This window comes from Oncorhynchus mykiss, chromosome 24 (genome assembly GCF_013265735.2).
Source record: "Oncorhynchus mykiss isolate Arlee chromosome 24, USDA_OmykA_1.1, whole genome shotgun sequence".
NCBI lineage: Eukaryota > Metazoa > Chordata > Actinopteri > Salmoniformes > Salmonidae > Oncorhynchus > Oncorhynchus mykiss.
In genome coordinates this window covers 7012767-7037171 of record NC_048588.1, presented here as the reverse complement: position 1 = coordinate 7037171, position 24405 = coordinate 7012767, and the positions used below count along the sequence as shown (strand labels likewise).

Here is a 24405-nt window from a genome sequence, read left to right as displayed (position 1 = left end):
TATAACTTTTTTAACTTTTCGTCTGACGTTCAGCTGGACCTGAACGCGCGTTTGGATTTGTTTACTAAATGCCCTAAGAAAATAAGCTATTTGGACATAAATGATGAACTTTATCTAACAAATCAAACATTTGTGGAACTGGGATTCCTGGGAGTGCATTCTGATGAAGATCAAAGGTAAGTGAATATTTATAATGCTATTTCTGACTAATGTTGACTACACAATATGGTGGATATCTTTTTGGCTGTTTTGTTGTCTGAATGCTGTACTCAGATTATTGCATGGTTTGCTTTTTCCGCAACGTTTTTTTGAAAACTGACACAGCGGTTGCATTAAGGAGAAGTATATCTCTAATTCCATGTATAACAACTGTATTTTCAACATTTATGATGAGTATTTCTGTAAATTGATGTGGCTCTCTGCACAATCACCGCATGTTTTAGAACTACTGAACGTAACGCGCAAATGTAAAGAGATTTTTTTTATACAAATATGCACTTCAGCAAACAAAACATACATGTATTGTGTAACATGAGGTCCTATGAGTGTCATCTGATAAAGATTATCCAAGGTTTGTGATTAATTTGACCTCTGTGCTTTTTGTGACTCCTCTCTTTGGCTGGAAAAATGGCTGTGTTTTTCTGTGACCTAACATAATCATTTGTGGTGCTTTCGCTGTAAAGCCTTTTTGAAATCAGACACTGTGGCTGGATTAATGAGAATTGTATCTTCAAAATGGTGTAAAATACTTGTATGCTTGAGGATTTTTTGTTTGTTTGTTGTTTTGAATTTGGCGCCCTGCACTTTCACTGACTGTTGGCGAGGTGGGACGCTACCGTCCCACATATCCCAGAGAGGTTCAAACTTGAAATCAACAACATAGCTCAGGCAGTAGGAAGCTCTCATCCATTTATATGCAGATGATTGTCTATACTCAGCTGGCTGGCTCATACAAGTACTTGGGAGTATGGCTAGACGGTGCACTGTTCGAGTATGGCTAGACGGTGCACTGTTCTTCTCTCAGCACATATCAAAGCTGCAGAATAAAATTAAAACTAGACTTGGTTTCCTCTATCGTAAATCGCTCCTCTTTCACCCCAGCTGCCAAACTAACCCTGATTCAGATGACCATCCTACCCATGCTAGATTACAGAATCATAATTTATAAATCGACAGGTAAGGGTGCTCTCGAGCTGCTAGATGTTCTTTACCATTCGGCCATCAGATTTGCCACCAAAGCTCCTTATAGGACACATCACTGCGCTCTATTCTCCTCTGTAAACTGGTCATCTCTGTATACCCGTTGCAAGACACACTGGTTGATGCTTATTTATAAAACCCTCTTAGGCCTAACTCCCCCTTATCTGAGATATCTACTGCAGCCCTCATCCTCCACATACAACACCCATCCTGCCAGTCACATTCTGTTAAATGTCCCCAAAGCACACATCCCTGGGTCGCTCATTTTTTCAGTTCACTGCAGCTAGTGATTGGAACGAGCTGCAACACTCAAACTGGACAGTTTTATCTCAATCTCTTCTTTCAAAGACATTCTGACAGGTGTGGCTGCTTTGTGTGATGTATTGTTGTCTTTACCTTCTTAACCTTTGTGCTGTTGACTGTGCCCAATAATGTTTGTACCATGTTGTGTTGCTACCATGCTGTGTTGTCATGTGTTGCTGACTTAGGTCTCTATGTAGTGTTGTCTCTCTTGTTGCGATGTGTGTTTTGTCCTATATTTATATTGTATTTAGTTATTTATTTTAATCCCAGGCCCCCGTCCTCGCATGAGGCCTTTTGGTAAATAACAACATCCTTAAGTAACTTGCCTAGTTAAATAAAAAGGTTAAATTAACTAAAGATAACAGCTGATAAAGCACACTGCCTATCAGATTAGTTTCATAATGTGCCAGGTAAACCTGTATATTAGGGCAAAGGTAAGGGGATGGGCCAGTGGGGAAAAGGTAAACACAGCCATGAGGTCGGCCAAGTGTGCCCTCTTGTGGCGGTGTAAGGAGAATGAAATAGGCCTCGAGTTGTTTTAAGAGGATTGCCCCGGATTCCAAGGTTGGCTGCTGACAGATTCTTTGGAATGTGACGCAAACGGGTCTCATTCAGCGCCATTTGCGTAGACTGTGTGGAGCCCTTAAGATGTACTTTGCTGGCAGCCAACCTTGGAATCGGGTGCTATCCTCTTAAAACACTAGACATCTCACAGACATAAGCTTATGCTTAGGAAAGGAAGGCAGGCAAATGACTGAGTCGTATCAACCCCTATGTCGGTAGTGTCTAGTACAGCATCTCCGGTTCTCCTTTCCTAAACCAATAGTGTCACGTAAGCTAGTCAGGGTTTGAGTCAGTTCAGGAAATTTGTTGAAATTCATGAACAAATCATGAATTAATTGATCTTATTTCAGTGCCCTGTCTCAAATAATATAATTCATATAACTGCATGATAGTCATGGTTAATCTCAAAGAACTAAAGATGGAACTATAAAAATACACAATCTTGCTAGTACAGATTGTTTTGTCCATTAAACCGTCACTCTCAAGAACCACTTCTTACAACACAGAGCAGTGAATTAACTTATAACAAGACTTGGGTCTTCCAAATTGGACTTTCAGAGGAGGTTGACAGGGTACGAGGTGTGCGAATGCTCATTTAGGGGTAATTCACACCTCGTCACAACAATGGGGCAGAGGCCCGGGAGACCAGGGGCAGGCCCTGTTCCCAAACCAGCTACAGGTTGGCCACGGGAACTCTCACCAAACAGAGGTGGCCACTCATTGCTCCGAGAGATGAAAATAGTTCCCACACTGATAGCCGTGTACAATATTGATGGATGAGAACATAGACCCTCACAGCAACACACTGGTGAGGGGCAAATCCCATTATAAGAGATGTTGCTCTAGCTAGTGAAATGAATGAGAATTTGTTGTCACTACCAAGTTCCAAAATGCACTCATCTGTTTTGGAAATGCAGCACAACCTAGTCCAACCTCTAGAGCAGTGGTAACCAAGTCAAGATTAATTTTGCAATCAAAAAGCAAGCAGAGATCTACTGCTCAGAATTATTATTAAAACATGACTTAACATGAACCTAATATAAACAGTTCTGTAGGAATGAAGTTTGTGCAGTAAGCCTAATAGATTGCAACATATTGGCTATATGCCTGGCCTACCAATATTGTTCATTTTAGACCATATTATATTTCAAAACTCAAGCTTTGATAAAGTAAATCAGTTGGTAAAGCACTTGAGGCACAGCGGAGGATAAATTGAAATCTGCAAATAATTTGCTGGACTGATGGTACCTGCAGCTGATGGTCATGGTGCTTTCAAGACAACTGGGAACACGATTAAAAATATATATATTTAAAAAACCCTAGGTCAAATCATGACATCCGTGATCTTCAGGTCAAACAAATCAGAGCTCTAGAAAGATGCGAGTTTCAAACTTGAAATTTCAAGTTTGATGACCGTTCCAAAAGATTCCCCCCCAGTCTGATCTTTTTTTCTTTCCCCGGAATACCCAGTTGTCTTGAATGCACTGAAGTGGGAGATCTCCGACTTCCCAGTTGTTTTGAACATGGCATTAGTCTAAACAGAGGTCGACTGACCAGAGAGATAGATGGGACACCGTCTTCCACCTGATGGCGAAACTCAAATCGCACCACATCAGCCTCATGCACAAATTCATGTTGTTCCTATGACCAGAGAAAGTGAAATATTCCTCAATATTATGACACGACGAGCTACAATTAATAAAAAAACTGCAGGGCTATCAATACCCTTGTAGTAGGGATAAGCACTTATGTTTTGTAGTAGTGTTGAACAAAAACAGTGATGACAGTGCTGAATAAAAACTTAGACATGAAATCACTCATTAAAACAGCAGCTCTTCGCTGTATTTGACAATCTCTGGTCATTGGCCTCGGCTAATAGGGATCATAATCATTCTTATTTATTTATTTTAAAACAAGGAATGCCTTGAAGAACGTGATCAACCGATTGGTGACCACTGCCCTGAAACGACAAAATTGTTCTCATATTCCAAGATAATAGTTGAATGTAATTTGAACAGGAGAACAAGGGAGCCAAACAGAACCCAATCGAAATGCTACTTGACCTACGATAAGGTTTTAGAGATACTGATGTCACTCAGTGCAAAAAATTGTGCCTCCTTATTTTATCCCCCCAGAAACTCAGTGAAGATGACTAGTCTAGTCATGCTTTTACTATACACTTGTGTGTATAAGGTAGTGGTTGTGGAATTGTTAGGTTAGATTACTCATTGGTTATTACTGCATTGTCAGAACTAGAAGCACAAGCATTTCGCTACACTTGCATTAACATCTGCTGACCATGTGTATGGGACAAACAATTTGATTTTCAGCCTTAGAACCTTGAGGCAACTGCATTAATTCAAAGACAAAAAATATGCTGATGTACAAAATTGGCCTTGAAGTGTATGTAGCTGCATTAATCTACCTTTGCACTCTAACATTGGACAAGTGTTCCAGACATTAGGCTCCTCGGGTTCCCGAGGGGAAGCCATAGAGATGAGAACAGGATCCAGCTCCTTCTCCCACAGGGACACCCAAACACCTCAAATTAACACAGCTCCTCCAGTCTGAGGGGGACAAGTGTAGAATCCAGCACCAAGAGGCCTGGCACACTCCACTCACAGCAGCCTGACAAGTGTGCCCTTTGAAGTGAGAGAAGTGTGCTTTTTCAAAATGCCCACCTTCCCAACCCCATACCTTAAACCCCTGGTAGTTAGCAGACCATTTACAGTAGGCTGACAAGTGTGCCCTTTGAAGTGGACAACAGGACCACACCTGAAAGTTTAAAGAAGTGTGCTCTTTTAAGTAGCCACCTTGCCAGACTCACACCTCCCGTCCCAGATGTGCCTTGTGGGAAACAATTCACACCGCAAGCACTAGCTTGAACCAATTAAAGAGCTACATGGGATCTACCTGAGAAGTGTGATAAGAGAGTCACTTGAAGTAACCACCTTTCATTTTGCACACTTTAAAACCCACTGGCACAAGACAGTCTGCTTAGAAGTTGTACAGAACTTCATCTGGCAATCTTTCACCTCTACTTTCAATAATTGGTCCTACAAAGCAATAAACCACATGCACCGAAACATGTTTTAATGAAAACATACCGTGTTTCCTTGTTCATCCACTGAATTGCTACCTGTAGACAGGGAGAAAAACATTACTTATGATAATATTACACATCTATTTGCTTTGAAAAAACATGCACATTTATTGCATTACATGCATATGTATTCACAATTCAAATGACTTCTGAAAAGCATATGGCACTGCAGTGTCAAGCGTTTCAGAAAAGAGACAGTCTCATGAAACATTCAACCATTGCTTTTGACAAGTACGGTCATGTCTTCTACAATTCAACCATCCATCTAGGCTGACAGCAATGACAGTCCGACATATTTTGAGGAAACACATTTGAGAAAAAAAACAGCCAATCAAAAATTCTACACCATTGAGATGAAAGGCGAGTAAATATACAAATCTGCACAGTCACCTGAAGCTCAAAACAAGTCACCAAGAATGCCCTCCTAAAAGGAAATTTTCCACCGAGCAAGGAGAGGGTGCCCCAAATCACTCCACTATCTTCAGTATGACCTTCACTAGTGCTGCTGGTTCAGTGTCAGTCCTTGACACGCTGCTGCGCTGACAGAGTGGAGGGACCAGGCGGACTCACCGAATACGTACACCATGCCGACCGCACCCCCTATCCCCATCAGGCCTGCTAACCGCATCACCATCTTCTTGGCATAGGCTGTGTTCTCCTTCTGTTTCTTGTCCTCTCCCTGGTCCTGCTTCTGCTCCGAGTCCCCATCCCCTTCTGGAGGGGGCTGGCCCTGTCAGAGCAAATAGCCAGGTCAGATTCCTTTTTACTTCCTCACACAAGTCAGCTAGACATTATTTTGGGAATACATAGCTATAATACAGAATAGCTTGGCAAATAAGGAATTTAAATCATTTAAAGGGAAATTATATTATGTGCACACACACACACACAGTGACAAATCAATAAAAACAAACTCAGTGATGTAAGACCGTGGTCATAGATTCGAAAGATTGAGATTCAATTTAAAGTAAAATAGCCTGCACTGTTATTAAACTGTGACAATAAGATTAATCAGTGTGTCTGCAGGAAATGCATTGAGGGTGTGGAGGGTCTACCTGACCTTCAAAAATCTAGAAAAACCTTGACAGATAATGTTACCATATATATAATGTAATGTTAGCCTTGATGTGTAATAAATAAATAGTAAACGGTGGCTGAACATGGGAGTATAAGTGCTAGCTAGCTGGATATCTAGGTAAAGCTAGTTATCTACTTGGCTAGGGGATGAATCATCTAACATCTACTGGAATATGCCTCGGTGTGTGACATGTGAAAGTAAGCTAACTAGTTAGGTAACACTAACTCACTGATAAATTGATAAAAGATATGCAGTTAACTAATTATTACGGCGAGTAGCAAAGACACTGCTAGTTGGCTAGCTAGCTGACTGACAGGGACCGTGCTATCCGGGATCCTCCGGACGTCACTACCCAATTGAAGGTGAAATTCAAATGGTTTAGCTAAGGGTATGGTCAATGATCCCGGACTGCACTGACCTGGATGACAGACTAGCCTAGCTCAACGTGCTAATCGGACGAGTTCATTCATTCAGCCAAATAATAGGGTGTAAATGGAAAAGTCTCGTGAGAGACCCGGAGGTTCAACAAACTGTAAATGACAACATGAAAACCAAACCAGCTGATTTATTGAATGTCTCTTTGGTTTTTCTGTAGCCTTGCATGATTATGGCTGTCTAGCTAACGTTACCCAACCGGGCAGGGGGGAAATGTCAGTTGGCTAGTTAACGTTACCTAGCCCGCTTGACTCACCTGACTATTCTGTTGCTGCTTAAGCCTCTCTTGCAAGATTGATTGAGCGAGTCCACCTGTAGCACTGCCCTCTCCTGTTGGCTTCTCCGTAGAAAGTGCCCGAATCAAGTCCACCACTGCAGGGGTTGAACCACGTCTGCTCCAGTTCCTGAGCGTGAGGAGGCCCCTACTCGCTCGGACACACATGGAGAACATCGACGTCGCCGACATCTTGAATGGGAAAGAGCCGGTGAACATAGCGCGAGTGAAAAGGACAAAGGCGCCTGATTGGCTTATGTTACTCTGAGCAACATCCATAAGGTGCAATAAAAATCGTTAACGGTCATGTGGAACAAAATAGGGCGGTACGTGCAGCTTTTTCTCCAATCGAAACTAAGATTTCATTGACCTTCGAATGCACCCCAAAATGTCCATCATTACTGATGGCAATGCCCAAAGTATGTTACAAATATATCACCTGCCCTGTAGGTTTTTACTGTAGCCTAATACACACAACTTCGACCAGTCTAAATTGTATTAAATTAATTCGTTATTTTATAAGATATGGCAAATATGGTTTGCACTGATTTGTCTTTCAAATGTTAAACCTTTAGGCCCCTATGTAATAAATTATGATTTTCGTAGAGCATAGCAACAATGATTATCATTATTTCATCCTTTCATGTTGGTTATTTTGCTTTTCTATATCTAATATTAATGACCACTAGAGGGCAGCCATAACAACACACAGCATCTGCTTCAGATTTTGGGTGTTACACCCGCTGGACTAGAACGATTCTATTTCTACGGTTGGACCGACGGTACCAGAGTGACTTGCCACAGTTGTACCTGTGCACCACTCTATTTGCGGACATTACACATTACTCATCATATTATTTTAAGTGTTCAGTTGATCAAATTGTTCATATACATAAACAAGTGTCAAGTTTCATGCAACAACAGTGCATTCATTATGGAACAACAGTGCATTATGCATAAAAACAATCAGGAAAACAAATTAAGACACAAATATATAATTTATTGTCATCATTAAACAAATGTTAATCAAAAAGGGTTTAACATAAGAAATAATTACTTGTTGACCACCGATGGTAAACAAAACAATCAGTTCTTCACAAATGTTACAGATAAAATGACACCCTACATTCACCTTACAAGTTCAAAGCATCAAAAAAAACATTTACCTATCCTGGATCCCCACATGGGTAAATCAACTGTTGTTTTTTGTCACATGTCCGATACCCAGGCCATTCAAAGATAGCATGGTTGCTGTCTCTGTTCAGCTATTACATTCCACTCCTTGCCAAACACTCTTTGGAATATAACAAGGAGTGGAATGTTACATAGACTAGTACCCAGACGAATTCAAAGGGTGCCTTTCAACGGGTCACATTCTCTGCACTGTTGGAACAGGCTACCGCATAACTATTGCATAGCTGTTCTCACAAGGATCAATTACCATCTCTGAACAAAACAAAAGGAAATGCATATAGTGGCCAAACTCATTGATTCTCATATGCTGTAGTTTGTGTATGGCACTAGCAACAAGAATTCCCCTCCTCTGCAGCAGCCTCGTCTTTCCCCCCGGGCCAAAGGGGTGCACTGTTTATCTTGTTGCCCACTTTAGCAGCCTCACTTTGAACACCATCACTTCCAACACGCTTCTGTATTTCAGAGGCCATGGTTAAAAATGATTTCTCTACATTATCAGCATTCTTCGCACTGGTCTCCAGGAATGGAATCTTCAGGGATGAAGCAAATTTCTGAAGCAATTGTACCAAGAAAAAAAGAGAGCAGAATTGTATGACATTTATCATGACACACCAGAACAAAAGCACAATAACGTGTGATTAGCCTGTCTATCTATGATTAACAATGATTTGTAGTTGATGAAGAATCGATTGTGCATTGGTGGCACAAGTATTTTATGAGTGAGAACAGACACTTACTTGACCAGTGGCAGAGTCCACTACCTTTTTAGAGACCAAGTCACACTTGTTTCCCACAAGCAATTTGGAGACATTTTCACACGCATAGCGGTCAATCTCCTCCAACCACTGCTTCACGTTGTTAAAGGACTCCTGGCAAAATAGTTGAAATCTCGTACATATAGTTTTATCTCTAACTCCAGGACATTTTGATGCAAGAGACGTTCAATCCAGCCCATAGACAGGAGGAGTTCAAATACACTGTATTACCTGATCAGTGACATCATACACAATGATGATCCCATGTGCTCCTCTGTAGTAGCTGGATGTGATGGTCCGGAACCTCTCTTGTCCGGCTGTGTCCCACTAGGAGAGATAGATCAAACAGATAGAAATTCCAAACAAGCCTTACCACATCAACATTACCAACATGTACAAATATACATTTTACAGAGCTATGCAGAGTTTGTCGTATAAACATGTACTTACAATTTGTAGTTTGACAGTCTTCCCATCCATTTCAATGGTTCTGATCTTAAAGTCGACCCCGATTGTGCTGATGTAGCTCTCTGTGTAGGTGTCATCCTGAGGTGTAGAGACAACTGACCAGTGTTATTATTTACAATGAGAGAATGGCTGAACAAACCTTCAAACAGTGGTTAATTACTGGGTTGGATGACGTTTTGCAGTGTCCTTTCCACAAAGGAAATGGCCTTCGCTTTCTGTTTACTCTAGACTCCTTGCCATATGGGACAACACAAAGGATTATGTGTATTCTGTTTTAACACAATCAAATACAATTTTTAGTGGTCACATACAGGTTTGGCAGATGTTATTGCGGGTGTAGCGAAAAGCTTTGCCTACCGCAAACCGCAAGAGCAGGCAAGACTTGCCGACACCAGAGTCTCCAATAAGAAGTAGTTTGAACAGGTAGTCGCTGAGGAATACATTACATTATTATTCAGGTTGATTATATATCATCAAGTAGGATAAAGAAACACACCATTGATAAATGGAAGATGCACTATTGTTATTGCGTACAAGCTCTGCAGAAACACACACACACAGCTGTCGGACTCCCATCTCTTTAGTATTGGTTGGTTCGGCCAAGTTATCGAAGGCCGAAGAGTTTCTTTGTGCTTTTCCAAAGCAACAAAATAAAACATTTGTTTGGGTTGACTCCCATTGCTTTAAGTGGTAAAATGTGTCCCAAATTCAGAGAGCCTTTTATTGTCCCACAAACCTAAAAGGGCCTTTAAATGTAGCTACAATGTTATCCAAGACAATAGATCATGCTTCGACAACCGTACAAATAATACTACAACACCATTGTCACTCACAACTCATCCCTACTTACTATTCAGGATTCATGACCAGATAGCTGGATCCAGAGGGCAGAATGTAAAAGAAAAGAAAAACAACTGAACAGAATGCCTGTTATCTTGGGCCTTTCACAGATGCTTTGTGTTGACGTTCTTAAGTCAGCACCTTGTATGATGAGCCGGGAGTCCTATAATTTATTAAAACCTAAGATCATGTTTCAATGCCGTCATTACCCGAGTCTTAAAGCTGTTGCCTGGTTTAGCTTGGGAACTGACTGATCACAGAACCCATACATTCATTCACTGCCTCCAGGAACAAATAAGTTCAAAACAGGTTGTTTTATTCTTAAGATTTGGTTGAAGGAGTCACATATTACATGTTACAGTACAGTAGTCTAGATAATGTTTTAAAAATCATTCAGTCTGGAAAAACAAAAGTTAATTGAAGTTCAGTGAAAAGGTTACTTTTCATAAAAACATTTCTTCAGCATTGACAAAATATATCTAAAACATTCTCAAAACTTTCCTAAAAAGTTGGACACTCAATATAATTTAAACTCAATACAAAATGAAAATACATTAAATTGAAGTGCAAATGCTACAAATATGGCCAGTTTCTATTTAGTCGTCTCGTAGTTGTAGTGGGATTTATTGCCAGTTTAAAAACCAAACCACCTAACCTTTGGATAGTAATCTTTCATACTTTCCACATGTATGTGCTGCTCTTTTTTTTGTGTGAGTAATCTAATCGATTTGACCCAAATGAATCTAGAAATGTGGCTGGTTATGCTTGAAGTGTTTGGATGACCAGTCTTTGCATACTTGTTAGAGGAAACCTACAAATGAGACCATGTAAAACAAAACAGGCTCAGATAAACAGTTCGCTTACCCTCAAAAAACGTTTTTAGAGTATTGCACAAGTTTTTCTTTGACAGACATCCTTGCAATGTCCACTCTTGTTCCATTCAGTAAAAAAAAAAGTGATTTACCATAGTTCTGGAACCATGACACATGGATCTCTTTATCATCAAAATTTTCACAAAACAGTCACTAGTTAGAAAGCTCATCTCCAGTATATAAAGATATTCATAATTTTATTTTGGCTTCCTGCTATTCAGTACTCTATACTAGTGGCAGCATACTCATTCTCAATGTGAATCTGCAAACAGTATTAATGACATGATCTCAGTCCACAGGCAAGCACTTCACAGGTAGGGTCCGTGTGTATGTTGTGTTGGGTTCTGTAGGTGAACTGGGAGTTAAGAAGGCGGGTGGCCGTTGACCTTGTCCCGCAGGAGAGCCAGGGCATTGGTGGAGAAGTCTCGCAGGACACTCACACTCTCTCGCTGCATCTCCAGGGAGTCGCGTACAAACTCCTGCTGCGACTCCACCAGCTGCTGCACGGACTGGGCAAGGGCCCCCAGAGACCCCGACACGGCCCCTAGCAGGGCAGTAGTGGCCTGCTGCTCCTTGAGACTGAGGGAGGCACTGTGGGCTAGCTGCTTCCGGATTGCCCCCTGTCCCATGACTGACCCTGGAGAGGTAGAAGAGGAGGGAGGAGCAGGGAGAAAGGAAGAGGAGGGAGCTGGGAGGGAGGATGAGGAAGTAGCCATGGAGGAAGACACAGCGGTGGAAGCGGCGACAAATCTGGAGTAGGTGCGACGAGGCTCAGCAGGAGGGCGGAAGGAGCCCATGTGCCGCGGCTCCTCTTCTAGGTCCTCAAATCCCAGACTGTTGTCTACGGGTAATACACAAACAATGTGATACACACAGAAACATGGGTGCAAACACATTTACCAACAATAAAGCGAGAGAGAAAAGAGTTACCTTCATCGACTGGTGTCATGAATGAAAAATCATGAGACGACTGAGAAGGATCCCCTAAAAGGACAAAAAAGAAATAAAAAATATGACAAGGGAGATAATAAAAATCAATACAACATATTGTGTTGAGTGCGAAGAGAAGAGGATAAATGTTGTTCTGAATATAGGAAAGACTCACGGCCAAATGGCATCCGAGAAAACATGCCAATATCTTTATCTCGAGTTGAGAAAGGTGACATAGACGAGCCTATGGCGTGGGGGCTGGTGCCAGGCATACCCATATGATGAAGGCCAGCCATACCATTAGAGGTGCCAGAGGAGCGAGTCGACATCTCTGACATGTCACCAAAGTCATTCTCCTCAGGTTCATGATTCATACTGCCCATGGTGGCCTTGTTCGGAGGGGACATGGCTAGTATTTCGTGCACCATTTTCTCCACCGGTGACAGGTTCTGGGAGATACGGACACCATTAGGCCCTCGCATGGCCACCATCCTGCGCTTGGCGTCACACTTTAGGTCCGCCCACTTCTTGACGATCTCCATGACCTCCCGTTGGCACTCGCTGATTTTGTTGATGCAAATCGCGATGTCCGCCCATGTTCGCTTCCTCAGGTCTGACGAGGCGCCTTGGTTGAACTTGCCTGTGGCGGTGAAAAATGCAGATAATAGCACTCCAAGGAATAAAAGGCAAGCAGAGAATAAAAGGCAAGCAGAGAATAAAAGAGACAAACAAATGCAAAGTGAACATATGTCTATTAAGTGCGTCATGCACACAGTACACACTGAGTACACACTGAGTGGAGGTACTTACTTACGAGGATGTGCCTGTTTCTTTTGACCTCAGACAGCAGCAGATGGACTTCATCGAAGGTGAAGCGCGACTTCCTTTTCTTCATGGGCAAGTTGCCCCCAAGTTCCTCTATTTCACTATAGGTGAATTTGAAATTCATGTTGCACCCCTAGGCCTGTTTACACGCACAAGAGATAGCCACCTATACCTGTGAGGGCACCACCCCTGGCACTGCCAGCCTGCAGGAGAACAAAATGTAAACCACACTGCACTCCACTGATAGGAATCGCTGTGTAAAGACGTTATGGTTATAAAAGACCATGTAGCTCAGTTGGTAGAGCATGGTGCTTGCAACACCAGGGTTGTGGGTTTGATTCCCAGGACCATGCCTTTGTAAAAATCTATGCACGCATGACTAAGTTGCTAAGGATAAAAGCATCTGCTAAATGGCATATATAGAATGGTTTGGGGGAGATTTTATTATGTGGGAAAAGAATATGCCGTAATCAACGGGTATTCCAGGGATCCGTGCCTAAAACAATACTTCTGCAATGAATCAATCACTTTATATTTAAAAAAAAATATGCTAGGCATACATTTCAGTAGTGAGGACACCATGATTTACTATTGACGAGAATACCTGACAACAGTTCATTGTAAAAAATGTTTAAAAAAAATACAACTCTGCATGGGAAATAAATGTGTCTATTTGTCTTTAAATTAACCATTTGTATAATTAGTAGCTTCAATCTCACACTCTCTTGCTAGGCCAATGAGCATTATGCTTCCTGGTTCTTTGTTGAGCCCCCTTCTAACCAGCTACAGTAACGTTAGCTATTTTGCTTTGATGTTTTGCGGAACAACGTCGAAGGCCAGTGTTTCCAACCACGTTAAACGTGCATCCTGCCATGCAACGAAGGGGACAAAATACAAATTAGAAAACGAACGCAGATCTTTACCAATGTGTTATAGATAAACTGATAAGACAATTGCGAGCGTTGTATGCATTCTACCTAACTATAGTAACTAACATTTTGAAGGAACGTTGGCTAATGTCGGTCGCTAGCTAGCTAACGTTGGCTGGCTAGCTAGGTCGTCCGCGTTTGTTTGCAAATTGTTTATATATATTTATAACTTCAACTAGCTTAGTAATTAACAATAACAAGTGTGAAGTTGTGTTTCACTGGATATAGCCGGAATTACCAATATTGACGAATGTTTTTTTTTTTTCCTCCTCTTGCAGTGTAGCTTCATAAACTTCGCACAGACGACGAGAAGAATGCTGAGTTGCGCAGACTCTGATCGCGCTTTTTCCATGACCCACGGCGGCCACGAGCGCAACATGTACGAACTCTTACCAGAATAGGAATTTGGTATGACGCCAGGAATGGCCACATTACAGTTCAACGTGCATCAATCACTGCTACAGTTGTTACGGAATAACGCACATTCAAGGGTTGAACGAGTACACAACGCGTGGTGACATTTCTCAACCAAGTCATGTTGCTACTAAAACACACGAAGGCTTTCAATACTAGGCTACTTAATTATAAGAAAATAGCGTACAGGAGCGGAAATCGTATACTAGTCCATCTAAAACAAAATATCCGTTATATGTCAGAGATACTTCCTTTCCTGGGGTACAAGAAACACGACACCGATGTAATCACATTGGGAACCTGTTTCAATAAATAAGACTTTAAGCGACCACGAAGGGACTCGAACCCTCAATCTTCTGATTCGAAGTCAGACGCCTTATCCATTAGGCCACGCGGTCTATGTAATCTGGTTTCTTTACTCTCAAATTAACCGTAGCTAGCTATGTAACAAAAACATACCTGTGTTAACGTAAATAATTATGCATTTTAATATTTTATATACAGAATTACAATAGAAGTCCATATTTATCGTGTATACAAAATTATATAGTTGAACACCACAACATCAGAGGGATGTAATAGGGGGAGGGGGGTGTGTGTCTACTTGATGTTATGACAATTAGGAAATTGTGTGATAGAAACCAAGTTTGACATCAGCTATATTGAAGCGCTAATATAGTCTAATCAAAACTAAAACATATCAATTGCTAGACACATGTAGATGTTAAATCCAGTTCACAATCTCAACACAGCCTACATGGGAGAATATGTTTACCGTCATGCAACTGTTGAGTTAAATAAATAAAAACGAAAACTGAGTTCTAAAGTGCATTTTAAAAACTATAGTCATCATTGACAGGCAAACCTCATTCACGTGTTAAAAGCAAAGCAGACACCGAATGTTGATTCCTTTCCTATTTACTTTAGTCTTCCTGGTGACAACAAGCATAGCAACCCAATTCCACTGGTGGTCCATTCTGCATCGAAGGAGGAAGGATAGCGGAGGATGGTGAAAGAGCGGAGAGGGTGTGCTTCTAGTTTTCAGAAAACAATCTAGCCAACAGATGGCAGCAGTGTGGTCTCCAGGCTATCTGGGCACAAGTCTCGGTAGCATTCCACTCCTTGCACTCTTCGTCATGTGGCAGAGACTGGCAAACAGGCTAGGGTCAATCTAGAGCCAGGTATGAATAATGATGTGTACCCTGCTGCTCCGGATTTATGATACGTCATACACAATAATTTGGCAGGTTTTCTATGTGGGTGGATGGTCACTGGACGCATATTGGCACAGAAAGACAGACAGGGAGTAGATAAGATCACACAGCAGAGAAGGACAATCTTCCTCTTTATCTTTTCATTAGATTGTTAGCTTTCTGATTGGCAGCATCAATGCGGTATACATTGTGGATGGCCTGTAAAAACAACACATTAGATTAATGTTCGATACAGAATTGGTCATCTATTGTTATTGAATAAATGGCTGTATGGCAGGTACTATAGGACTGACCTTGCCCTGAATGCGGTTAATCTGGACATTCTGCGTGTCGATCTCATTGCCCATGTCCAGTGCCATGCTCTTCAGGTTGCCTATGATGCTGCCTACATGTCCCAGATTCTCCTCCATCTCATCCTCACATGCATCATTTGTCACCCTGTTAGACAGACAGACAGACAGACAGACAGACATAGATAAAGAGAAAACACATCAACAGAATGTATAATTTGCAGTCATCAGTTTGTACATTTAACAAAAGTTTACAGTACATTGTTGTTTTTGCAAGGAGTATTCTCCCTGCATCCAGGGAGGTGCGCTAGGTTTTTATAAATGTCCTCTGTCTGGCCAGGTGCTCCTACAAAACATGACCAGTGATTGGTTCTACATGTCAATGTGTTATAGACAAGAGTAAATATCCCCTGGCTGCCACACACAGCCTCTGTTACGTACACAGTCATTGAAGCTATACAGTAAAATGAGCAAGTAGTAGTTTTAGAGATTCAAACCTGTTTTGGGCATAGCTGGATTATCTCAAATCAATGCAATGGCCAGATTCATCCTAAAATATTTGTAAACCAAATCAATATGTGCAGACTGCAGGCAGACAGTTCAGGGTTTTTTCTGCATCAAAAATGGGCTTTGGTGGTGGGTATGGTGGGGCATGGCAATGGGTGTGGTCAGCCGATCGGTCAAGGCCCTGAGCAAGAATTGTTGTTAGGCTATCTTTGTGGCGGAAAGGATTTTGGTGTTTTAAAGCCACTCTCCAGCGATTCTCCACATTTTTCAGTGGACTTGAGAGAAATTTAGCAGATTAAAGCACATTTTTTGTGTTCTTATGCTCAAACATTACAAAAAAATGAATACTCCTGAATTCATTGTTTTTGTCTAGATTACTTTTTTTAAACACGGTTTGCAATTAGCGTCCCAAAAAAGGCTTAGGTGGCCCAAGACTTTTCTATGCAAAGAAACCCAGGTATTATTAGCCCATATCCATAATGGTGTGATATATGCCTACTGTGTGTGTACAACAATAATAAGCTGTCGTTCTCTTAGGAATTGTGAGGGCACGAGCACGTCTTTGAGTATATTCCATTGGTTGGGATGTGTTGCCTTGCTATTGGGTTCGTCATGCCATTGACCATTATTACTTGCGTATGTAGCCTCCGCTCATGATCATCTGCTCTCTCTCATCCACCACGCGTGAGGACGGCTGGCCGGACACCACCCCATCCTGGTTGTTCCCCCACACCTTCTTATAGGCCCCACTCTCCTCAAAGTCCTTTAGCCTATGCAGAGGCAGAGCCAGACAGGATAGAGCACATCACACAGAGCTTCATATCACAGTACATTGTGTTAACTCAGAGTACAACAAAGTGTCACCCGCATGAAATAAACAAACTCCTGACCTAAGCCCTGGCAAACTAAGTGTAAAGACTGGCACACTAACATGCGCATTAATACTTGAGGAAGGAACCATGGATTCCCAATCTGCTCCTGACACTCATGACCCCTCCCAACACCTACTTATCACAGGAGCACAGACCGCAGCATTGGCCCAGGTCTGTGAGGTTCTTCTCAGCCTCCTTCATATCCGAGTTGATCTGGTCCAGGCCCTCCTCAATCCGCTCCAGTTGCTCTGGACAACGCAAAACGTGAGGGAATGGGAGAGGTGGAGGAAGGTCGGGAGAATGAGGGAGAACGTAATATAACACAAAACTGTTCTATCACCAAAGCCCCCAACTGACAAGAGCCGGCGGTCAGATATAATGCAATTGAGCAAATATGGTGCAAACCCCAAAACTGAGAACAGGACACAAATTATTTACTAATGGTCTGCACAAGTCCATAAAATGCCTGGTATTGTGTGGGTAGAAGATGTACCGTTTGTAAAACACACATATTTTGGGACATGACCATCATTTTCCTGTGGTTAACTTTGGTGCAGACTTCTAGTCACCCAATCTCACAATGGAGCAAAACACAAAACAAAATAAATCATGGCCTGGAGCAGAGGCCGGATGGATGGATGGACAGACAGACAGGCGGTCTAGTTGCCGGGTTGGCCTGGCGGGCACTCAGGTGACACACAGATGACAGATGTCCTCAGAGCAGGCCAGACCTACTTGATGCGGGACCAGATGCACAGGACACAACATTTGGCCATGTCTGTTAGGTTTTTCTCAGCCTCTTTCATATCATTGTTGATTTGATCCATTCCCTCATCGATGCGGTCCAGTTGCTCTGCCCATATTGGGCAGGTGGGGAACATGAGCAGGGTGGATAGGAGAGACACAGGAGGGAACACACACATACAGTACATACACACAAAAGCAAACACACACATAGCTTACACACATCTAGTTTACTGACAAAAACATGAGCACTCACTTATGGATATACAGTGCCTTGTGAAAGTATTCGGCCCCCTTGAACTTTGCGACCTTTTGCCACATTTCAGGCTTCAAACATAAAGATATAAAACTGTATTTTTTTGTGAAGAATCAACAACAAGTGGGACACAATCATGAAGTGGAACGACATTTATTGGATATTTCAAACTTTTTTAACAAATCAAAAACTGAAAAATTGTGCGTGCAAAATTATTCAGCCCCCTTAAGTTAATACTTTGTAGTGCCACCTTTTGCTGCGATTACAGCTGTAAGTCGCTTGGGGTATGTCTCTATCAGTTTTGCACATCGAGAGACTGACATTTTTTCCCATTCCTCCTTGCAAAACAGCTCGAGCTCAGTGAGGTTGGATGGAGAGCATTTGTGAACAGCAGTTTTCAGTTCTTTCCACAGATTCTCAATTGGATTCAGGTCTGGACTTTGACTTGGCCATTCTAACACCTGGATATGTTTATTTTTGAACCATTCCATTGTAGATTTTGCTTTATGTTTTGGATCATTGTCTTGTTGGAAGACAAATCTCCATCCCAGTCTCAGGTCTTTTGCAGACTCCATCAGGTTTTCTTCCAGAATGGTCCTGTATTTGGCTCCATCCATCTTCCCATCAATTTTAACCATCTTCCCTGTCCCTGCTGAAGAAAAGCAGGCCCAAACCATGATGCTGCCACCACCACGTTTGACAGTGGGGATGGTGTGTTCAGCTGTGTTGCTTTTACGCCAAACATAACGTTTTGCATTGTTGCCAAAAAGTTCAATTTTGGTTTCATCTGACCAGAGCACCTTCTTCCACATGTTTGGTGTGTCTCCCAGGTGGCTTGTGGCAAACTTTAAAGACACTTTTTATGGATATCTTTAAGAAATGGCTTTCTTCTTGCCACTCTTCAATAAAGGCCATATTTGTGCAATATACGACTGATTGTTGTCCTATGGACAGAGTCTCCCACCTCAGCTGTAGATCTCTGCAGTTCATCCAGAGTGATCATGGGCCTCTTGGCTGCATCTCTGATCAGTCTTCTCCTTGAATGAGCTGAAAGTTTAGAGGGACGGACAGGTCTTGGTAGATTTGCAGTGGTCTGATACTCCTTCCATTTCAATATTATCGTTTGCACAGTGCTCCTTGGGATTTTTAAATCTTGGGAAATCTTTTTGTATCCAAATCTGGCTTTAAACTTCTTCACAACAGTATCTCGGACCTGCCTGGTGTGTTCCTTGTTCTTCATGATGCTCTCTGCGCTTTTGACGGACCTCTGAGACTATCACAGTGCAGGTGCATTTATACAGAGACTTGATTACACACAGGTGGATTGTATTTATCATCATTAGTCATTTAGGTCAACATTGGATCATTCAGAGATCCTCACTGAACTTCTGGAGAGAGTTTGCTGCACTGAAAGTAAAGGGGCTGAATAATTTTGCACGCCCATTTTTTCAGTTTTTGATTTGTTAAAAAAGTTTGAAATATCCAATAAATGTCGTTCCACTTCATGATTGTGTCCCACTTGTTGTTGATTCTTCACAAAAAAATACAGTTTTATATCTTTATGTTTGAAGCCTGAAATGTGGCAAAAGGTCGCAAAGTTCAAGGGGGCCGAATACTTTCGCAAGGCATTGTATATACAAGAACAAGGACCATCTAAGGTTGCTGTTGTACGATTGACCTTGATGTTATGTCCACATCTTCCAATGAGAGAAAACGATTATATAACGTCCATTTCATTACCTCCTTGTTCGTCCAGCATGACCAGGGCCCGGATTCCTGAATCTTTGCTCTGTTGAGACCAGAAATGGCATTAGATTCACCATAATGTTGCTGTTCATGATTTTGCATTTCAACTGAATCAAATGAAGACTCTTCAGTTAAAATGTAGTTCATTATCAATAGGCAGTCCCCCCCCCCCCCCAATAATTTTTTTTTTTAAAAATCAACCAGCGATAATGTGATTATAATGACGACGACGTGTCATTATTAGGGATTTGGTCAACAGAGGCAGAGTGAGTGGCAGGTGCTGAGACTCCCATACCTCCTCTACTAGCTGCATCATACGACGGGTACTCTCCAGGGACTGGATGAGAAGGGACAGAGAGACAGGACACCATTAGAGGATTGAGTTACCTTAGATACAGGACGGAAAACATTTCAAATCCTGAGGGTGAGGCTGAAAACCTGTCCACTTCCACAGATGAAAGGCACTAATCAAGATCACTCCGTGTGTGTCATGTTTAATACTATACATGTTGCACTGTCTTAGGGCTCTGTCTTTATAGGTACAACATTATTTGTATTGCCCAAATATGGAACAGTAAACAAATTACAACACTATTCTCTCTGTGAAACTATTTCCAGTGGTAATCAATCTTAGAAGACACACGGTGACATCATCTCATTGAATTCTGCCCCTTCCCCTGTTTTTCATAGAACTGCAATGGAGATTGAAACATCCTGTACTGATCCAATGGCCTGTTATATTTCCACACAACAAGGCTTAGGCTATAAACAAACAGACTAATTTCAGTGGTCTGTGTGCCAAGAATGTGTTTGTACAGATAGCTGGGGACTTTCTCCACGGTATTTCCTGATGCTGAGGTAATGGGACTGGGAAATGGCTGTGACGTGCAGTATGTAACCTTTACCCAAGGGGAAACCCTCTGGCAGAGAGGCTTAGGGTGATGTCACTGTGTAATCTCTGAATGTTCCAACTCTGAAAACAATGCCCGGGTATGGCAGGTAACCTTTTCTATAGCTCCTGGCATGATTTACCCTTTATTGTGGGGGCCAATGGTCAACAGCCAACGGCTATGGGGACATTGTGTATTGATCTTAAAAGTTCAACTGAACCTTCTGTTGTTGATATTTCAAAGTTAAATGAGTTTGTGCTCTTTAGACGATATGTGACAGTACCTCATCTGTCACCTGGTTGGCCCTCCTCTGCAGCTCCTCATGCTCTGTCCTCACGGGTGAGTCGGCAGCCATCTTGCCTGACATCTACAGCAGCCGTGGGAGGACAGCACAGTCTGGTTTGCTCAGTAGCCTCTTTCCCAAGAGGCAAGGCCAGTGCATCAGGTGGCTTTGACAACAGTCCTGGTTAAGACAATGAAAATAGTGCAACAGTACAGAGTGCAGTAAATAGAAAATCTAGGCAGTATTATCCAGAAACTTACACCCAGTAATGTGGTTTAACATTGACTCAGGAAGGGAATGCCATTAACTGAATGAAATTTGCCCTCTAATTACCCATTGCTCTTTGAGTGAGCTCGGGGACATGGAACAGTACTATTAAGGACACATGGGCTCAATCGTGATTTCAACATGGTCTGTTGGTTCAACCCTGTGGCTACACAGTCTTTCTGTTGGGCGCAATTGGAGCCCCATAGTTCTGAAAACCTGAACATTTTCACCTGGCATGTCAGTTTGATTACTGAATTTTCTACCCTGCTTGTTTTCTCCTCACCCCTCCCATCCCCACTCAACCCTGTGCCTCTATTGCCTATCCTTTCAGATCATATTCCATTCATTGCTGAACATAATTTACTGCTCATTTCACAAAACCTCTCTTGTTCCTCAGACCCTCACACCTACATGCATCCCACCTACACTCCTTCCATTCTGTTGTGAGGGAGTTGACAGTGCACCACGGAGCAGCATCCTTATAATTACCATTAATCACCACCTGCCTCACCCAGGCAACACGCTGAGAGGCAAGAGGAGAGGGAGAGAAAGAAATGGAGAGAGAAGAAGAGGGAGAGATGTGGGGGAGGAAGAAAGACCGAAGGAAAGAAAAGAGACAACCAGAACTAACAACAGTATGTTTTGTCTGGGAATGAAGGGGTGCAAAGATTGCAACACGTACTGTATATATGATGACGGCTAGAAGTTGTTGTATAAGGAGACCCACAGGAAAAGCTGGTTTTCTGGGGAGTCACACCTGGAATGAGACTTTGAGAACTTAATTGCCAAAGAAAAACCAGAGCTCTTTTATCTCAACGCAGATTCCCCGTCTCCTGCCATGATTCAATGAGAACGGTATCTGCTGTACCAGATAGACAGATGAGACATACAATACATCTTAACCAAAGGCTTCCCGTTGCACTCCTACTGCACCACCTACGCATCACATCGTTGATGGTAATGACAGCCATTTCCACAACTCATGAAGGAGACATAACGGGGTTGCCTATCTTTCAGACACAGAACATACTCTATTTAATAAGCTGGGACGTATTGGGTGTAACGTGCCTGTTTTTGTACGCCTTTAATAGAAGAAAATAACGAATAGAAAATAAAAGTCACAGTCGCAAGCAGCACAGTTATATGACAAGCAGAGGTAGTTATTTTTTTATTTGATTTATTTAACCTTATTTAACTAGACAAGTCAGTTAAGATCAAATTCTTATTTACAATGATGGCCTATCAAAGGGCAACAGGCCTCCTGCGGGACGGGGGCTGGGGTTAAAAATAAAAATATAGAGAGAGACCTAAGACAACAACATAGCACGGCAGCAACACATGACAACAACATGGTAGCAACACAACGTGGCAGCAGCACAACGTGGTAGCGGCAAAAAAAACAACATGGTACAAACATGATTGGGCACAGACAACAGCACAGTGTGTAAAGTTAGCGTGTTCTCATAACACGTTTGACCAATGAATTACAACAGAAGGATTGAAATGAGACAAGCACGCCGGTTCATAGCTTAGCCATGGGGAAAATTGGTACCATGGGGAGGGCACACTTTTGATGCCTTTTAAAAGGCTGATTCATTGGTGGTGTGGCGTGTATTATTATCTTCCATGAGTGCACAGTTGCTTGATGAAGTGCAAGATGTCATACCACCCACCATCCTCCTGTAACCTACACCCAGGGAGACCCCTAGCCATGCTCTATAAACTGAGTGACAACTATGGATGCATAGCCAATGAACATTACATAACCAAGCGCACAACCTATCAGAAGGGACGTATCGGAATATTGGATTCCCCTCAAATTCAACAGCTGACACACTTGTGAAAGTATCACACCGTGTCTGATTCTGATCACAACGTGTGTGTTTGTTTGCCAACATGTGTGTTTGCCGACACGCTCAGAGCGATATAGTCATCCAACGTTAACCTGCTGTAAATGTCAACCTGCATGGCCCCTGAAAAGGGCAGAGATGATTGGTCACAGCATGACCTGTTTTCTGACATCATGGATCAAGGTTACCCACTGAAGAGGACTGCCAGTGGAGGGCGCATTGAAAATGCTATGCCACAGTAATTACCACTGATGAGTAAATACCATTCATTGTACATCTCCACTAGACTAATAATCTACCCCCTATACTAAAACACTAATAAGAGAATATTATGTTATCAAAACCTGTTTTTTCAGGAAGAGCATTGATAACAGGACGGTGTGCAGCTACAAGACATGGGAGGATTCAGCACATTGTCTTGTGAAAGACCTATTACTGTAATGTTTACATAGTATCAAGTAACCTGCCTGTTTGTTTACATCAATACTAGATACTGATATTTTTGATTTTCTATATGATTTTCCCTTTATCAAACTTATCAAACAATAGATTTTGCCATACTTTGTTGTGACTATTTTAGGCTATAAATAAATAGCTAAACAGTGTCAATGCGATGGGTCAAGCTTAGCCTCCATATAGCCTATATTATAATAAAAAAATCAAGCAAAACTTAGGCCTACGTCTATAAAGTGATAAACACAGTTATACACACCTCTAAACTTACCTTTCACTTAAATGAGAGGTCGTGTTGGCCTCGAATTTGCCCAACAATCAACTGGAACATCCGTCACCTGTTTGTTCATTGATCTACAAGGTCCCTCAGCATCATCTCGGAGGTTTTTGTTCCTTCCTTCCAAGTCGGCTCTGCCCGGAGGTAAGTCCGATGACACGCCCCGATTACCATCCGCTCACCCAATTGGTGGCTCTGTCTACGACTTTACACACCGACAAGGGACTCTCTAATTCTCTTGGCTCTGCTCCAAGTCCTCCTTCTTCGATCACGCCCTTTTGAACAGCCGTTCTGTCGTTGCTCTGGAAACGGCCCTGGTACCTGTGCAAATCATCAGCCGCTGTTCTTCAGTGTCCTTCTCCTTTTTCCCATGCAGTGTGTAAATAAAGTTAACAGGCAGCCAAGATTTGCTATTAGTCGGCAGAGGAGGAAGTCAAGAGTGGTGCTGATGAACAACTGAATAACAATCAGCTTTATTATTGACTTGGTTTGTAGAAGTCAATCAAATAAGTACAATAAAACAGAAATATTAAAGTTATTTACAAACATATGACAGAACATTTATTTTATTA

The 24405-nt window shown here is 42.1% G+C and overlaps 4 protein-coding genes and 1 non-coding gene across 8 annotated transcripts in view; all 5 read right to left on the bottom strand.

Moving 5' to 3' along the window:
* LOC110503617 (mitochondrial import inner membrane translocase subunit TIM50) overlaps positions 1-7203 on the bottom strand; it is a 33121-nt gene extending 25918 nt beyond the window's left edge. The window contains exons 1-3 of the mRNA XM_021582044.2: positions 6940-7203; positions 5741-5900; positions 5175-5206 (exon numbers count right to left, since the gene is read on the bottom strand). Of these exons, the coding sequence (XP_021437719.2) occupies positions 5175-5206; positions 5741-5900; positions 6940-7176 (429 nt within the window). The 5' untranslated portion in view covers positions 7177-7203. The remainder of the gene's footprint in view (positions 1-5174; positions 5207-5740; positions 5901-6939) is intronic.
* A 776-nt stretch (positions 7204-7979) lies between these two features.
* Positions 7980-10497, bottom strand: LOC110503615 (ras-related protein Rab-1A). Its single transcript, XM_021582043.2, has 6 exons — positions 10225-10497; positions 9732-9804; positions 9357-9452; positions 9138-9233; positions 8889-9020; positions 7980-8702 (listed from the first exon to the last, which is right to left on the bottom strand). Exons 1-6 carry the CDS (start codon positions 10236-10238, stop codon positions 8478-8480), a joined length of 636 nt encoding a protein of 211 aa, XP_021437718.1. The 5' UTR covers positions 10239-10497; the 3' UTR covers positions 7980-8477.
* A 14-nt stretch (positions 10498-10511) lies between these two features.
* Positions 10512-14197, bottom strand: LOC110503613. 4 transcript variants are annotated; one of them, XM_021582038.2, is made up of 5 exons: positions 13561-14197; positions 12827-13044; positions 12192-12656; positions 12017-12070; positions 10512-11927 (listed from the first exon to the last, which is right to left on the bottom strand). In XM_021582038.2, exons 2-5 carry the CDS (start codon positions 12963-12965, stop codon positions 11449-11451), a joined length of 1137 nt encoding a protein of 378 aa, XP_021437713.2. In that variant the 5' UTR covers positions 12966-13044; positions 13561-14197; the 3' UTR covers positions 10512-11448. The 4 variants fall into 4 exon arrangements, with proteins under 4 accessions (XP_021437713.2, XP_036816946.1, XP_021437712.2 ...); XM_036961051.1 differs by having other exon boundaries at positions 12827-13708; positions 14009-14197; XM_021582037.2 differs by having other exon boundaries at positions 14009-14194.
* A 312-nt stretch (positions 14198-14509) lies between these two features.
* Positions 14510-14582, bottom strand: trnar-ucg. The gene has a single exon. It is a non-coding gene; the product is annotated as a tRNA-Arg (tRNA).
* A 66-nt stretch (positions 14583-14648) lies between these two features.
* On the bottom strand, positions 14649-24086 carry LOC110503614 (synaptosomal-associated protein 25). Its single transcript, XM_021582039.2, has 9 exons — positions 23828-24086; positions 21936-22010; positions 20987-21166; positions 20109-20150; positions 19808-19856; positions 17204-17315; positions 16828-16965; positions 15692-15836; positions 14649-15596 (listed from the first exon to the last, which is right to left on the bottom strand). The coding sequence occupies exons 3-9, from the start codon at positions 21068-21070 to the stop codon at positions 15531-15533; spliced, it is 636 nt and encodes a 211-aa protein (XP_021437714.1). The 5' UTR covers positions 21071-21166; positions 21936-22010; positions 23828-24086; the 3' UTR covers positions 14649-15530.
* Positions 24087-24405: the final 319 nt, after the last annotated feature.

Bases quoted from the DNA above. Each gene is read 5' to 3' on its own strand.
- LOC110503615 (XM_021582043.2), bottom strand. The intron at 9,234-9,356 runs GTAAGTACATGT...TATCTCTCCTAG, and splicing joins AGACTGTCAAACTACAAATT to TGGGACACAGCCGGACAAGA. The intron at 9,021-9,137 runs GTAATACAGTGT...CTATTTTGCCAG, and splicing joins TGTATGATGTCACTGATCAG to GAGTCCTTTAACAACGTGAA.
- LOC110503613 (XM_036961049.1), bottom strand. From the start codon at position 12,965: ATGAATTTCAAATTCACCTATAGTGAAATAGAGGAACTTGGGGGCAAC. The intron at 12,657-12,826 runs GTAAGTACCTCC...TCACCGCCACAG, and splicing joins AAACAGGCACATCCTCGTAA to GCAAGTTCAACCAAGGCGCC. The intron at 11,928-12,016 runs GTAACTCTTTTC...TATTACCCGTAG, and splicing joins CATGACACCAGTCGATGAAG to ACAACAGTCTGGGATTTGAG.
- LOC110503614 (XM_021582039.2), bottom strand. From the start codon at position 21,070: ATGTCAGGCAAGATGGCTGCCGACTCACCCGTGAGGACAGAGCATGAG. The intron at 19,857-20,108 runs GTATGGGAGTCT...TGGTCTCAACAG, and splicing joins TGATGCAGCTAGTAGAGGAG to AGCAAAGATTCAGGAATCCG. The intron at 15,597-15,691 runs GTCAGTCCTATA...TTGTTTTTACAG, and splicing joins TTAACCGCATTCAGGGCAAG to GCCATCCACAATGTATACCG.